Here is a 14,086-nt window from a genome sequence, read left to right on the forward strand (position 1 = left end):
AAAACCTATTATACTAACCTTTTATGTTCTTTCCCCAATCTTTTGATAATACATAGTCGAAACTTTTTTTTGGGGCCAAATTGCTCCGATAATCCTAAATACTTGCCTCCTCCACCTCCTCCTCCAATTTTGTCAATAGTCAAAATATGTTGCAGTCGTTTTCTTTTAGTTTCTGCTATTTTTTTAGACAAAAGTAATAGTAGTTCATCATCTGTCCTAATATGGACGTGTGAACCTTATAAAACTCTTTTTTACAATGAACGTGTGAAACCTTATAAAACTCTTTCTTACAATGAACGTGTGAAACCAACCTGGGTGCACGCTGAAAAGCATACGAGTCCATAGTATTTTTTCAAAAATTGGGAATTCAATTTAAGAGCAATATTACTGGTAATATTTTAGTCAAATCTTAGGCTAAAATATGTGAAATCATTTTCTTTTAGCCTGGCTAAGATACCACCAATAATCGTAATCTAACCGTCGCAAAATACACAATCGGATTTTTCTTCCTATAATCATAAACGCCACACTGGAAAATTTATTCAAGCTGTATTATATAGCCTAAACTATATATGTCATTTTTGTTTTCATCAAATTATGATTTTTGTATGATTTGATGATTTGTTTTTATCAACAATCACTGAAATTTGATATAATCATAAAGGAGGTAACTAAAAGAAGATCTTATTAAAACTAAAAGGTGATCAAACTACTACATCGCCGCCCCAAACATGTTTTGTCTACATGTCTTTAACTTTGGACCCAAACACATAAGTGAAACAAAAAACACAAACATGTTTCAACCCTCAAAAGTCATGAAACATCTGACCTCCAGTTCCAATCTGATGATCATGATCCTGCGACGTCCGCGTTTGGATTACATTATCCACACCATGCATAAGCCCTAACGTGAGTGACACGTTCCCTAGCCCTCTATTGAACCCCATCATGTTCATGCCACTGTCACAAACATAGTCTACCCTTGGCCGTTTTGACCCGGATAGGTCCTTTAACGTTTGTTTACGGTTTGGAAGACTGCTAAGAATATTTGGCCTGATTGATGATTGCTCCATGTTGTAAATAGAATCCTTACTTTTTATGACTTTGGTCTCAAGCATGTGTATTTCCTCCACCATCGGTTTCCATAATCGCACGCGTGCATTTATGAACCAATTTGATACCTTATAAACAAAAATATAACAACAACACACAGCCAACCAAGTCAACAATTCATGTCAAAAGACAAAAAACCTAAAATGAGGTGAAGTTTACTAAGAGTTCTCTTTAGTAGATAATGACGTTAACTTGTAACAGACGTGACCTAAAGCCAGTGTTTAAATGTTTACATGAAGTAGTAAATTTTCTCTACAAATGACCTAAGGCCACTAATCCTCTCTCAATCTAGACTAGGTCTATTTATGCGTTACATCTACATATATACATGTAAGATAAGATCAATGTTATTGAGAGTAAGAAATACTAAAAACTTTAGGTTATTGTCCCATCATCATGTTCATGCCTTTAACCCAATAGTTGAAAATAGGACCGGCCAAGAGCAATAATTCAAGAGAATTTTAAAAGTTCACCGAACAAAGAATTACATAATTGACTTTGAGCATACCTGGTTACGAGAGAGACTGGTTTGAGTGGCTAGCATCTGCTTATCAGAATCAGTGGGGTACCTAATAACATTATTAACAATAAAGGATGTGAGAAATCATATCAAAACATCACATCAAATAAAACCAAAAAATTACATCAAAAAACATTGTGACACTTAACGGATGAAGAAAGTGGTCAAAGAGCCATGCTCGGAGAGCAGCGACTGCGCGTTCGGGCAATCCCCTTTGAGGCCTCCAAATATGTTGTTGTTGTTGTTGAGATTCGAAATCGACATTGTTACCAATCAAAGATCTTTGTTGCTTCTGGAATATGTTGTTGTCACCGCTTGAGGAGTCTTGAGTACTTGAGATTTGCTTCAGCTGTTCCGAGATTGCGGTTCTAAGGGCCTTGAAACTTCTTGAAATCTGTTTGAGAGCCAAAGAGATATACGGTGCTGCAGTGTTTAGGCCAGCGACTGAGTCGAAGGAAGACACAACTGTTTGCAACTGATGGTTGTATAATTTGTACATCTTGCAAACCTTTTCAATGTCAAAAGTTTAAACATAGTTTAGTAACAAATCTCTATATATGTATTATAAGCATAACTGTTAAGTCTAACAATTCACAAACCTCTTCTTGTAGAACGAGAAGCTTTGCTCTCTTTAGTCTATTCTTGGGCTCTAATGCCTCAGACGAACTACTACTAAAACCGTCAACAGCGTGATTTGTCGAAGATAAAATTTCCGACGAGTCGTCATTATCCATGGAAGTAGATTCGCTTCCACTAATAGTCCTCAAAGCATTAGAGATACAGAAATCTTCTAACATATTCTGAGCAGGCTCCAAGAACCTCGAGCTCTTTAGAATAGATGCATATCCCGTGAAAGGACCGAGCGGACCGTTCATATTCATCATAGACAAAACAGCCACATCTCCACTATCTCTAAAAGGAGTTACTTCAGACGAAAGTGAGAGTGAAAAGCCTTTCTTGTTAGTATGAGAAGTGGCAGAAAAATTCATTGGCTCTTTACAACTCGACCTATGGTTCCATTGGCTTGCATTATGCGCAACTGAATGATTCTCCAAACCTGGGAGAAACATAAGTTCTCCTCGGTAGCTTCCAGATAGAGTACCTCGGTCATAAGTGCTCTTTGAAGTCTCATTACCAGTACCAGAACAAGCCACCGTGACTATATTCTCGAGATTGTTTTGGCCAAGAAAGGTTACAGAACCCTTTTGATTATCCTTGAGACAAGGAACTTCACTTCTTGATGTCATGCTAGACTGAGCAATAGTGTCTCGGCCAACATAAAGAGGACGGTCTAATATTTGGTTTCGAGAACTGAAATGATTTGAAAAGAAATCTCCAACCTCAGATCTCGGTTGTGACAAATCACAGCTTCTCCAGTTACTAGAGCCTTGTGGGTGACCTCTATGTATCGACTGAGGCATGTTCATGAAGGTTGTGGTAGAATCTTGATAGAGATCGGTTTGAACCGGTACAGGGATCTGGTTCTGCAAGATACCAATCAAATCAAGGTTGTTGGGAATTCTGATGTTCTGATGGTCATGACCCCAAGTGTTGGAAAAATCATTCATCTGCTCAACTCTAAACTTATCTCTCCGGATTTGTTGTGCTACATGCAAGTCTGGTTTTATCATATCCATCTCTTTAAAACTTCTCTGCCATAACAACAAACATGCATGAGTTCCATATATATAGCTAACTTATAAATTACTAAAATCTTATAAAATTGGAAGAGGTTTGTTTGATGATTATGATCATAGAACCTACGAGTGATTAACAAAATCATTACTAGACTGTTCGAATAAAATAAAATAAAATTCTTATACGAACATAAAGATCCACAAACCAACGTAAAGATTCATGTTACATAATACATTAATTTATATATGAACAAGAACAACAATAACAACAACAAAAAGGGAAGGACCTTAAAAAAAATTCAAAACACTCAATATTAAACCCTAGGAAACTTCAAGAACAAGAATTCAAGAACAAGAAAAAAGAAAGGTGTGAGAATTAGAGTCAGATTTAGATTTGGTTATAGAAAGGAGGAAGTGATAGAGCAAAGACAGATCTCAGAAGACTAAAGGGAGCACATACCGATCAAAAGGTAGCCGGAGCACTCGTCGGAGCTGGTGAGTTTAGAAAAGTATGTGAACAAACGGTGGGAGAGAGAGATCGAGAAATAATAATGATGATTTGCGTAAAGCTGTAAACTCTGTAATGGATTTTATATTTTTGTTTGGTTAACGTATTAAGGTGGGTTTTATCAGTCTTTTATCTAGTACAATGTACTTATTTTAAAGATCTACTTTGTCATTTTTTTTTCTTTCAAGAATTATTTTATTATTTAAAATGACATCACGCATGCATGTATCAATAATAATCCAAAATGAAACACAGTTTTGCAAAATTTAAAACTTGCAATATAAAATACAGAATTGAACAACAATGTACATAATAATATATATAAAATATATAATTTTATGTTGGTTTAATAGTTTATATAAAAGCTAAAATAATTTATTTAGAATTTGAGAACATCACATTTTCATACACCTTTCCTTTTTTTTTTTTACTTCTCTTTTTGATAAATCACTTTAAAAACTTTTTCACCAGACAATATTTTAGAAAATTATAGATACATGCAAAAACATCAAACCAAGTTATGTCCACTGAACTCTCTTCATTTGAATCATATAGAGTTTTTACTAGAAAAAGAGTGTATTGTATTTTACTTCTTTTTATCGCCATTTAATTTTTCCAAATTTATTTATGTGTAAATAAGTAAGTACATGAGTCTCCTATTTTTTCATCGGACAACTGTTAGTTTAACTCATGTTCTCTACGTACATAGTACAGAGTTCTGTCTTACACAGCACAGTTTCCATTAAAGATATGTGGACGTCATTACTTAATTACACATAGGTTATATTTGTGTTAGATAACCTCTCTATTCTGTACTGTAATACTATTTGTGTTATTACGTAACATGTTTTCTGATATTAACTTTTAAGTGTGTTTATTTTTTTTTTGTCAGTTCACTCAAATCAAAATCAAATCCAACGCCAAACAATAACTATTTATGTGATTGACGTATCAGACTTGAAACTGCAACTTTTGTCAGATAATAATATCACTTCCCCGACCCCAAACTTTGCTTTTCGGAGACACGACCCCCGTAAAAAAACTTATTCGGAGTTACCGGACAGAGTGTACATACAATTTCATATTCCAAAATTTCTCAAGTTTTTACATATTCTATTATTATTATCCATGGGATAACTAAAAAAACAATACATTATCTGATCTCTTTTACATATTACACAATTTTACAAGTTTACAACATCACAAAAGCATGCATAATAAAGAAGTTTTGTTCTACTTTTTCTCAAAGAGCATAATAAAGAAGTTTGTGTTCTTGTTGTATTAATCAAAATTGTACTATTTCTCGTATCATCAAACCTCGTTTCAATCTCAAGCATTATTTTCTCTCTTAGTTCAAGATATATGCTTATCTTTAATGTACTAGTCTAACTCATGCGTCTGTCTTCATTCTTTAGTCTTCCTCTAACTTTTCATCTTTCTTATAGGTTTTTGAATTATCCAATCCTTACATGATTATATATAGTAAACTTTTTTAAAATGCATTGGATAGTAAGTTGTGTGTCACGAATATTTTGTAACGATACTCGAATTACTAGTCTTGTTAATTTTGTGAAAATATTTTGGGATAGTATCTCTAACTTTTTAAGCTATCTGTCTTCATTTTTCTATCTAAAGTCTTTTCCCATGTAATAAACATTTTCAAATTCCCAATTTTTTTTGCACCGATACCAAAAGTACTAGTTTTGTTATTTTGTGAAATTATTTTGGATAGTATCGATAACATTTTTTTGCCCAGTATAATATTTTTAGCTATCAGTCTACATTTTCTTATCCAAATTCTTATTCGTTGTAGTATACATTTTTAAAATACATCGGATAACAAGTTTTGTGTCATAAATTTTTTGCACTATATCCGAATTATGAGTCTTTTTATTTTGTGAAAATATTTTGGATAGTATATATCTTTATCTATTTAATTTATCCGTTTTCAATCTTTATCCATAATTTTCTATCTGTTATCCAATATATACATTGCTTGAACGTTAAAATATATAAACTTTTAGTAAGGATGTCAAAATGAATAATCCAACTCAGCTCAACTCATTACCTAATGAGCTTAGAGTTAAATGGGTAATGAATTGACTTAGCTTATTTTTAAGTGTGTTTTTTTATCAAAAGTCTTTTAGCTTAAAACTGTTAGCATCATGCATATTGGTTTAAACATTACTGATTTGTGATTACATTTTCGCCAATTAAACCTTAATTGGGATTTCTAATTTCTTGACAACAGTTCTTCATTTTGGGCCATAAATAGTAAAACCAAACAGGCCCATATAAATAAAAAAAATCAAAGTAGGTGAAAAAGCCTTTTGTCCAAATCAACGGTTCTCTCTTTACGAAATGCAAAGAATCTTCTGGATCCATTCGTCAGCTACTCCACCAACTCAATTTATCTAAACCCTAACCCCCTCCCTCATCACACTATTCGTTTGCACTATCTATAACACTTCCTTATCCACACCAATCCAGAACGTTCCTCTAAACCAAAAAAAAAAAGCTCGAAGCTTTTCTCTGAAGAAATGGCGTCTGCTAATGCTCTCTCTTCAGCCTCCGTCCTCTGTTCTTCCCGTCAGGTTGCAAAGTTTGTTCCTTTTTTAATCTTCCTTACTAGAGAAGAAAATGAATTATCATCCAGTAGTTGTTATAATTGGATTTGGCCCTTTGCTTAGTTCTATTTCAATTAGTTTACTCTGCTTTGTTTCTGAGTTTTGTCAATAAAGTTTGTGTCTTTACATTGGATTTGACCTTTACTTTGTTCTGTTTCAATTGGTTTTCACCTTTTGGTTTCTGGGTTGGTGAGAAAATGGTAAATTTGATTTGGAATTAGATGAAGTTGATTGAGATGGATTATAAATGAATCTGCTTTGTGTGTGCAGAGTAAGTTGGGAGGAGGAAGTCAGCAGCAAGGTCAAAGAGTAAGCTACAACAGGAGGGCAAACAAACGTTTTAGTGTTAGAGCAAATGTAAAGGAGATTGCTTTTGACCAGAACTCTAGAGCTGCTCTTCAAGCTGGTATTGACAAGCTTGCTGATTGTGTTGGTCTCACTCTTGGCCCTAGAGGTAGTGGCTCCTTTACATTTATAGAATTACAATCTTAATCTATGTTATCTATCTATTGACTTATTTTGGTGTTTTCTTTTGCTATTCTTAAGGGAGGAATGTTGTGTTGGATGAATTTGGAAGTCCGAAGGTTGTGAATGATGGAGTCACAATTGCAAGGGCTATTGAGTTACCTGATGCCATGGAAAATGCTGGAGCAGCGCTTATTCGTGAGGTTGGTATTGGAGAGCCTGTAGCTTTGCTATTGTATCTGTTAATGTTAGTTATACCGTGTGGTAAATTTGGTGTTTGTTATGTGGTAGGTTGCGAGTAAGACTAATGACTCGGCTGGTGATGGGACAACCACTGCATCTATCCTTGCTCGGGAGATAATCAAACACGGATTGTTGAGTGTTACTTCTGGTGCGAATCCTGTTTCCCTTAAGAGGGGAATTGATAAGACTGTGCTAGGTCTGATCGAAGAGCTTCAGAAGAAAGCCAGGCCTGTGAAAGGACGTGATGACATCAAAGGTACTAACTTTGCAGTGCCCTTCTTAGTGATGCAGCAATGTTGATTGCGTTTACTAATCAATATGTTATATTTTTTCAGCTGTTGCTTCTATCTCTGCTGGAAATGATGACCTTATTGGGTCAATGATTGCTGATGCCATTGACAAAGTTGGACCTGATGGTGTTTTGTCAATTGAATCTTCATCCTCATTTGAGACCACTGTCGAAGTTGAAGAAGGGATGGAGGTATGATGAGTTTTTTTTTTTTTGTCTCGATTCTCTTCAACTCTAATTTGAATTATCATTGGCTAACTTGACTTTAAACCTTGAATCACAGATTGACAGAGGATACATCTCACCACAGTTTGTTACAAACCCTGAGAAACTACTAGCTGAGTTTGAGAATGCCAGGGTTTTGATCACTGACCAGAAGATCACTGCAATCAAAGACATCATCCCTATTTTAGAGAAGACCACTCAGCTTCGAGCTCCGTTGTTGATTATTGCAGAGGATGTCACTGGAGAAGCCTTAGCTACCCTTGTTGTGAACAAGCTCCGTGGTGTCCTCAATGTCGTTGCCGTTAAAGCTCCAGGATTTGGAGAAAGAAGAAAAGCCATGCTTCAAGATATTGCAATCTTGACAGGTAAATGCACATTTTGCTTGGGTTTACTTTTATTATTTTTATCTCCTCTTTGTTGTGCTCTAAACTTTCTATCGATATGTATGTTCTCAGGAGCTGAGTACCTAGCACTGGACATGAGCTTGCTGGTTGAAAATGCAACCATAGAGCAATTGGGTATTGCAAGAAAAGTGACGATTAGCAAAGATTCAACTACCCTCATTGCAGATGCAGCTTCCAAGGACGAATTACAAGCTCGGATTGCCCAGCTGAAGAAAGAACTATTTGAGACTGATTCTGTGTATGACTCAGAGAAGCTCGCTGAGAGAATCGCTAAGCTATCTGGAGGTGTTGCTGTCATTAAAGTCGGAGCAGCAACTGAAACTGAGCTTGAGGACCGTAAGCTCCGTATCGAGGATGCAAAGAACGCAACATTTGCTGCTATTGAAGAAGGCATAGTTCCAGGTGGTGGTGCTACTTTGGTGCATCTCTCCACTGCTATTCCCGCCATTAAGGAGACGTTTGAGGATGCTGATGAACGTTTGGGAGCTGATATAGTACAAAAGGTAAGATTCCCAACTCTTGCGCATTTGATGATTGTTCTGTGATCAACTGTGACTATTATCTCAATAGGGGTTTATGTTTTGAGTTCAGGCATTGGTTGCACCAGCTGCACTTATTGCCCAGAATGCTGGAATTGAAGGAGAAGTTGTTGTCGAAAAGATTATGTTCAGCGAATGGGAGCTTGGATACAACGCGATGACCGATACATACGAGAACCTGTTGGAAGCTGGAGTGATTGATCCCGCAAAAGTGACGAGATGTGCTCTACAGAACGCTGCTTCCGTAGCAGGAATGGTACTGACCACTCAGGCCATTGTTGTCGACAAACCAAAACCCAAGGCCCCTGCTGCTGCTGCTCCAGAGGGTCTCATGGTGTAATCAAAAACACAAGGCCTTATCATCATCACATGGCACATTTGTCTTTTTGCACATTTGTCTTTTTGCACATTTGTCATCCCCATTTATCTGCAATGTTTTTCTTTTTTGGTGGGGGAATATGAGTAGTTTGTTAACAGTAATGAGGAAATAATTATCTTTTTTTTTTGTCCAAGGATCATTCTGATTTGTTGTTACAAGGAAAATTGCAGAACTAAAAACTTGGAACATTCAAAACAAGACAGAACTGAGGTCATGACCAGTACAAGGGTTCCAAACTAGTCAGGTCTTGTTGTGGCTCCTAGCCTCCTAAGGATTCGAAGGAGTGCTAATATTTCCCAATACAACATTAGATTTAGGAAATCCTGAACCGAAAACACAACCAGACCGACTTGAACCAATCGACAAACAAATACAATTTATACTATACATACACAAGCATTCGTTTATCTTCTAACTTCTTTGTCTTTGGTCTTGTCTCTTGATATGAATTTGTCTGATCCAACTTTATCTCTCTAATATATTTATCATGAGATTTTACGTTTTGCTACAAACATAACATTACTACCCATTACAACACAACATTAGATTCTTTAAGCAAAACCCCATCCATGCTTATAAAAAATATGTAACTGATCATGCACGTACGTAAGTATAGTAACTTCCCATATTATTCAATTAAACATATACATGTTCAATGCTTTTATTGAAATGACAAATATAACTATACGAAGCCGAAGTTGTAAATATTAATGCACACTCTTGGTTTGTTTCTTCAACTCCACAACTCAGAACAATTAGTAGGCTTGAAAGAAACCAACTCAGAAGAAGAATCATAACCAACCAAGAAATTGTTCTGTGCTCTGTTCCCAAAGACAGCTTCTTGTGTCGGATTCTTAGTACATACGATAGCCAAACAAACCACTCTTCTTCTCTCTGATTTCGCATACATATTGTACTTATCCAAAACAAGATCTGCACCGCCAGAAAAGTGCATTGTGATCACCGGAAATATCTCTATAGTGTCTGAATGGTAGCACAACTCGTCGTCGCCGCTAATGTCAGTTGCTCGCTTGGCTTTCACAGCTTTTTCCACTGCATCTCTTACTAGGTTGCAGTAGCTATCAGGCAAGCACGTGTAAGTGCTTCCAGAGTCTATCATTATGTTACCATCTAAGGCATGAAACGGTGTCCCTAGTGTCTCAACGCGGGTGCCTCCAACGCTGACCGCATCTAGGTTTAGGTAATAAGAACCAGGTTTTTGTTTGGTCATAAACATAGTGGTTGATACAACACCAGGTCCTGCTACATTAGCATTGCCTCCAAAGTTAATTTTACTAGTTCCTTTACCAGAGAAGCAGTAAGAGATGAAACCTGGATACTCCCCGCCCATCTGAGTGAGGAGGGATAAAGATCCCCAGTTTAGACCAACAACGCCCGAACCAAACGGTCTAAACCATGAGCTGTCGTGGCTACAACCAAAAATGGTTTCAGGCATCACAAAGGGTTTCCCTGAAGTGGAATGGATCGTGACTGTGTCGGTCGCTAAGATTCCCTTGGTGTAGCTTTTGTCTCCGTAGGAAATCTTGTAAGGACAAGAATGGTCATGGGTTTTGCATCTTTTCTCTTTGAAGGTTGAGGATTTCGAAGGGTCGAATATGGGAGGGACTTGGCTGTAACAGTGAGTACAAGGCAAGCATTGTGTCCATACGAGTTCGCTTCCTGTGTCTAAGACAGCTTCGATCTCGAAAGGAGGTGTACCGATTTGTAGTTTCATTAGATACTCGGTGTAATCGAAGACGGTATCAGCGTAAGGTGATCCAAGCTCAGTTTCAGAGGTGACTCGAGAAGAAGATGCATTGGAGCGACGAGGGATCAAATCGATGGTGAAGCCATGAGGTGATGATGATGAGGATGTGGTGGTAAAGAGAAAACATGTAATGATTTGAAGAAAGAGAGCTATCATCGTAGTTGCAATAGACACACCACACAATGCAATAATATTTATTCACATGCACATATTTTTATATAGTTGTCAGACTTTTTACTGTATTTATTAACTTTCCTTTTTTTTTTTTTGGGTCAAACTGAGTATATATTTTTTTGGTCAAACTGTCCAATTTTGTTAAGTTCTTTAATTTTGTTATTTCCATAGTACGGGTAACTTGGGGAGGAATTTAACATTTTGGTACAACATTTCATTCATGAAGGGTATAACCTAAGACTCGACAACTCTTGTATCATTATTGACGAGAGGAGTTGTAAGGCATGTGGTTATCCAATCTATCCAATCTATCACATAACAATAAAGTGAGTTGATGTAACTCAATTAGGCATGTGCGAGCGAGAACCATTGTTGTAGAAGAGAACCAATATGGTTCCATAAGGACTTGTGGAGATTTGTGGACAACATGTTGTTGTCCTTCCATATGTTGTAAATCTAGGATTGGGACAGGTGTAAACGAATCAAGATAGATTCTATTGTGTTCGGCATGAGACTGATGAGGTGCTGGAGAGTGTCATCCCAATCTGATTTTACGTTTTATAGATCTCTTCCTATTCTTCCAATGTTAGTTAAAGGCAGCGAAGTGCTAATGTTTGCCAATACAACATTAAAATCTTTAAGCAACCCATCCATGCCTAGCTAGAAAAATATGTAACTGATCATGCACGTAAACTAGTAACTTGGCATATAATTATTCAATTAAACATATCCATGTTCTATGCGCTTATTGAAAAGGACAAATATAAATACCAAAGCCGAAGTTAAAAAGAATTAGAAAAAGTTCGTAAAAAGAAACACTCTTGGTTTGTTTCTTCAACTCCACAACTTAGAACAATCCGTGGGCTTGAAAGAAACCAGCAGTGAAGAAGAATCATAACCAACCAAAAAATTGTTCTGTGCCCTGTTCCCAAAGATAGCTTCTTGTGTCGGATCATGACATAAAATACCGAAACAAAACATTCCTCCTTCTTTCGATTCCACATACATATTGTACTTATCCAAGACAAGATCCGCACCGCCAGAAAAATGTATTGTAATCACCGGAAATATCTCTATAGTGTCCGAATGGTAGCACAACCAGTCGCTGCCGCTCTTGTCAACTACTCTATCCGCTGTCACAACTTTTTCCACTGCATCTCTTACTAGGTTACAGTAACCATCAGGCATGTACGTGTAAGTGGTTCCGGAGTCTATCATCATGTTACCTTCTGAGGCATGAAACGGTGTCCCAAGTGTCTCAATGCGGTTGTCCCCAACGCTGACCGCGTCTAGGTTTAGGTAATAGAAACCAGGTTTTGCTGTGGTTATAAACATAGTTGTTGATACAACTCCATCTCCTGCTATATTAGCATTCCCTCCAAAGTTGATCTTACTAGTTCCCTTACCGGAGAAACAGTAAGAGATGAATCCTGGATACTCCCCTCCCATCTGAGTGAGTAGCGATAAAGGACTCCAATCTAGACCAACAATGCCCGAAATACTCGGGTTAAATCCTGAGCTGTTGTGGCTACAACCAATAATGGTTTCAGGCATCACAAAGGGTTCCCCTGTAGTTGAATGGATCGTGACTGTCTCGGTCGCTAAGGTTCCCTTGGTGTAAGTTTTGTCGAAGTAGGTAACCTCGTAAGGACAAGAGTGGTCATCGGTTTTGCATATTTCTTCTTTGAATGTTGAGGATTTCGAAGGGTCGAATATGGGAGCGTTTTGGTCGTAACAGTTAGTACAAGGCAAACACTGTGTCCATATGAGCTCGCTTCCTGTGTCTAAGACAGCTTCGATCTCGACAGGAGGAGTACCGATATGTAGTTTCATTAGATACTCGTCGTTGTCGAAGACGGTGTTAGCGTAAGGTGATCCAAGCTGAGTATCAGATCTGAGTCGAGGAGAAGATGCATTGGAGCGACGTTGGATCAAGTCGATGGTGAAGCCATGAGGTGATGAGGCTGTGGTGGTAAAGATGAAACATGTTATTATGATTTGAAGAAAGAGAGCGATCATCGTAGTTGCAAGAGACATGAATGACACAATCTTTTCTTTTTTCTTTTGGTTTGTAGAGACACAATGCAATGTTCTTCATTCATGCATATATTTATAGCTCTTAGACTTTTTACTGTATGGTTAATTTTCCAATTTTGTTATTTCCATATTACGGTTAACTTGGAGAAATTTAACATTTTGTTAAGTTTTACATTTCCGGGTTTTATATTGTTCGTTTTATTTACTGTCCTTTAATGGAAATTAGACTATCACTTTGCAATCGAGTAATGTAAAATTTTTAAGAAAGTGTTGATGAGCCCACGATAAACACTTTGCGTTGTCTAATGTTTTTTTTTTCCCTTTCCATAAACCCTAGAGTAAAAGCATCTCACCAATATAAATTATATAATAAAGGATAAATATATACAAATTTGTCCGCATTTTATGAACAAATGTCAACTCTTCTTAAGGATTCATGAACAAAAATATAAATTGTCAACACAAAAATAAAAAAAGAAAATTCTACACCTTCAAAAATCAATTGTTTATGTTCATGGTATTTTTGAAAACATAAAAATTTTGTGATAATTTTTGGAAAAAAACAAATTATGGTGTTTTTGAAAGAAAAACTAAAATGATGGTACCTAAGAGAATTTCTTTATAATGTTTTTGTTTACAACAAAAAATTTCCCGGGTGTACCGTTGGTTGACCACATATATATATTCTGATGAATCTACTTATAATACAAATTCATAAGATTTTATAAAAATAAAATAAAATAAACACGTACAAAAACTAATTAAACTACATAAACCTATTACGAAAATGACCAACCAAACAAATATATTGAATTATAGACCCTTGGTGTATCTCGGGGTAAATCATAGTACAGATAGGTAAATTTGTTAACAGTAACACAAAAATAAATTAGTAGGAATCACATAGAATTTAGAGAGTACGCGCGGCCTTGTTTGTTCAATATAATCACAGAGACATTCATGCGGGGGAAGTGCGGGACTTCATATAACATAGAGACATTTATGTGGACAATTTCATATAATTAAAAAAAAAATCCGAAATCTTAAGAAAAATAATTTAAAACTATAAATGTTCTTAATTAAAAAAATTTAGGTATCTTAGATTACATAGTTAAAATATCACAAATCAAATGTAAGAGCTAAGAATTTTAGATAAAA

General features: G+C 36.3%; 4 protein-coding genes across 4 annotated transcripts; 1 reads left to right on the top strand and 3 right to left on the bottom strand.

The window, feature by feature from the left end:
• Positions 1-726: 726 nt before the first annotated feature.
• On the bottom strand, positions 727-3,843 carry LOC17889647 (BEL1-like homeodomain protein 8). Its single transcript, XM_006295678.2, has 5 exons — positions 3,731-3,843; positions 2,233-3,285; positions 1,783-2,141; positions 1,622-1,682; positions 727-1,181 (listed from the first exon to the last, which is right to left on the bottom strand). The coding sequence occupies exons 2-5, from the start codon at positions 3,268-3,270 to the stop codon at positions 807-809; spliced, it is 1,833 nt and encodes a 610-aa protein (XP_006295740.1). The 5' UTR covers positions 3,271-3,285; positions 3,731-3,843; the 3' UTR covers positions 727-806.
• Positions 3,844-6,210: 2,367 nt separating this feature from the next.
• On the top strand, positions 6,211-9,082 carry LOC17889850 (chaperonin 60 subunit alpha 1, chloroplastic). Its single transcript, XM_006293400.2, has 8 exons — positions 6,211-6,372; positions 6,676-6,859; positions 6,952-7,073; positions 7,162-7,369; positions 7,449-7,594; positions 7,686-7,992; positions 8,083-8,534; positions 8,623-9,082. The coding sequence occupies exons 1-8, from the start codon at positions 6,319-6,321 to the stop codon at positions 8,908-8,910; spliced, it is 1,761 nt and encodes a 586-aa protein (XP_006293462.1). The 5' UTR covers positions 6,211-6,318; the 3' UTR covers positions 8,911-9,082.
• A 513-nt stretch (positions 9,083-9,595) lies between these two features.
• Positions 9,596-10,957, bottom strand: LOC17887922 (aspartic proteinase CDR1). The gene has a single exon (XM_006293346.2). It carries the CDS (start codon positions 10,871-10,873, stop codon positions 9,683-9,685), a length of 1,191 nt encoding a protein of 396 aa, XP_006293408.1. The 5' UTR covers positions 10,874-10,957; the 3' UTR covers positions 9,596-9,682.
• Positions 10,958-11,725: 768 nt separating this feature from the next.
• On the bottom strand, positions 11,726-12,928 carry LOC17888202 (aspartic proteinase CDR1). Its single transcript, XM_006295396.1, has one exon. The coding sequence runs from the start codon at positions 12,926-12,928 to the stop codon at positions 11,726-11,728; it is 1,203 nt and encodes a 400-aa protein (XP_006295458.1).
• Between the last annotated feature and the right edge of the window lie 1,158 nt (positions 12,929-14,086).

Source organism: Capsella rubella, unplaced genomic scaffold (assembly GCF_000375325.1).
Source record: "Capsella rubella cultivar Monte Gargano unplaced genomic scaffold, Caprub1_0 scaffold_4, whole genome shotgun sequence".
In the NCBI taxonomy this organism is placed as follows: Eukaryota; Viridiplantae; Streptophyta; class Magnoliopsida; order Brassicales; family Brassicaceae; genus Capsella; species Capsella rubella.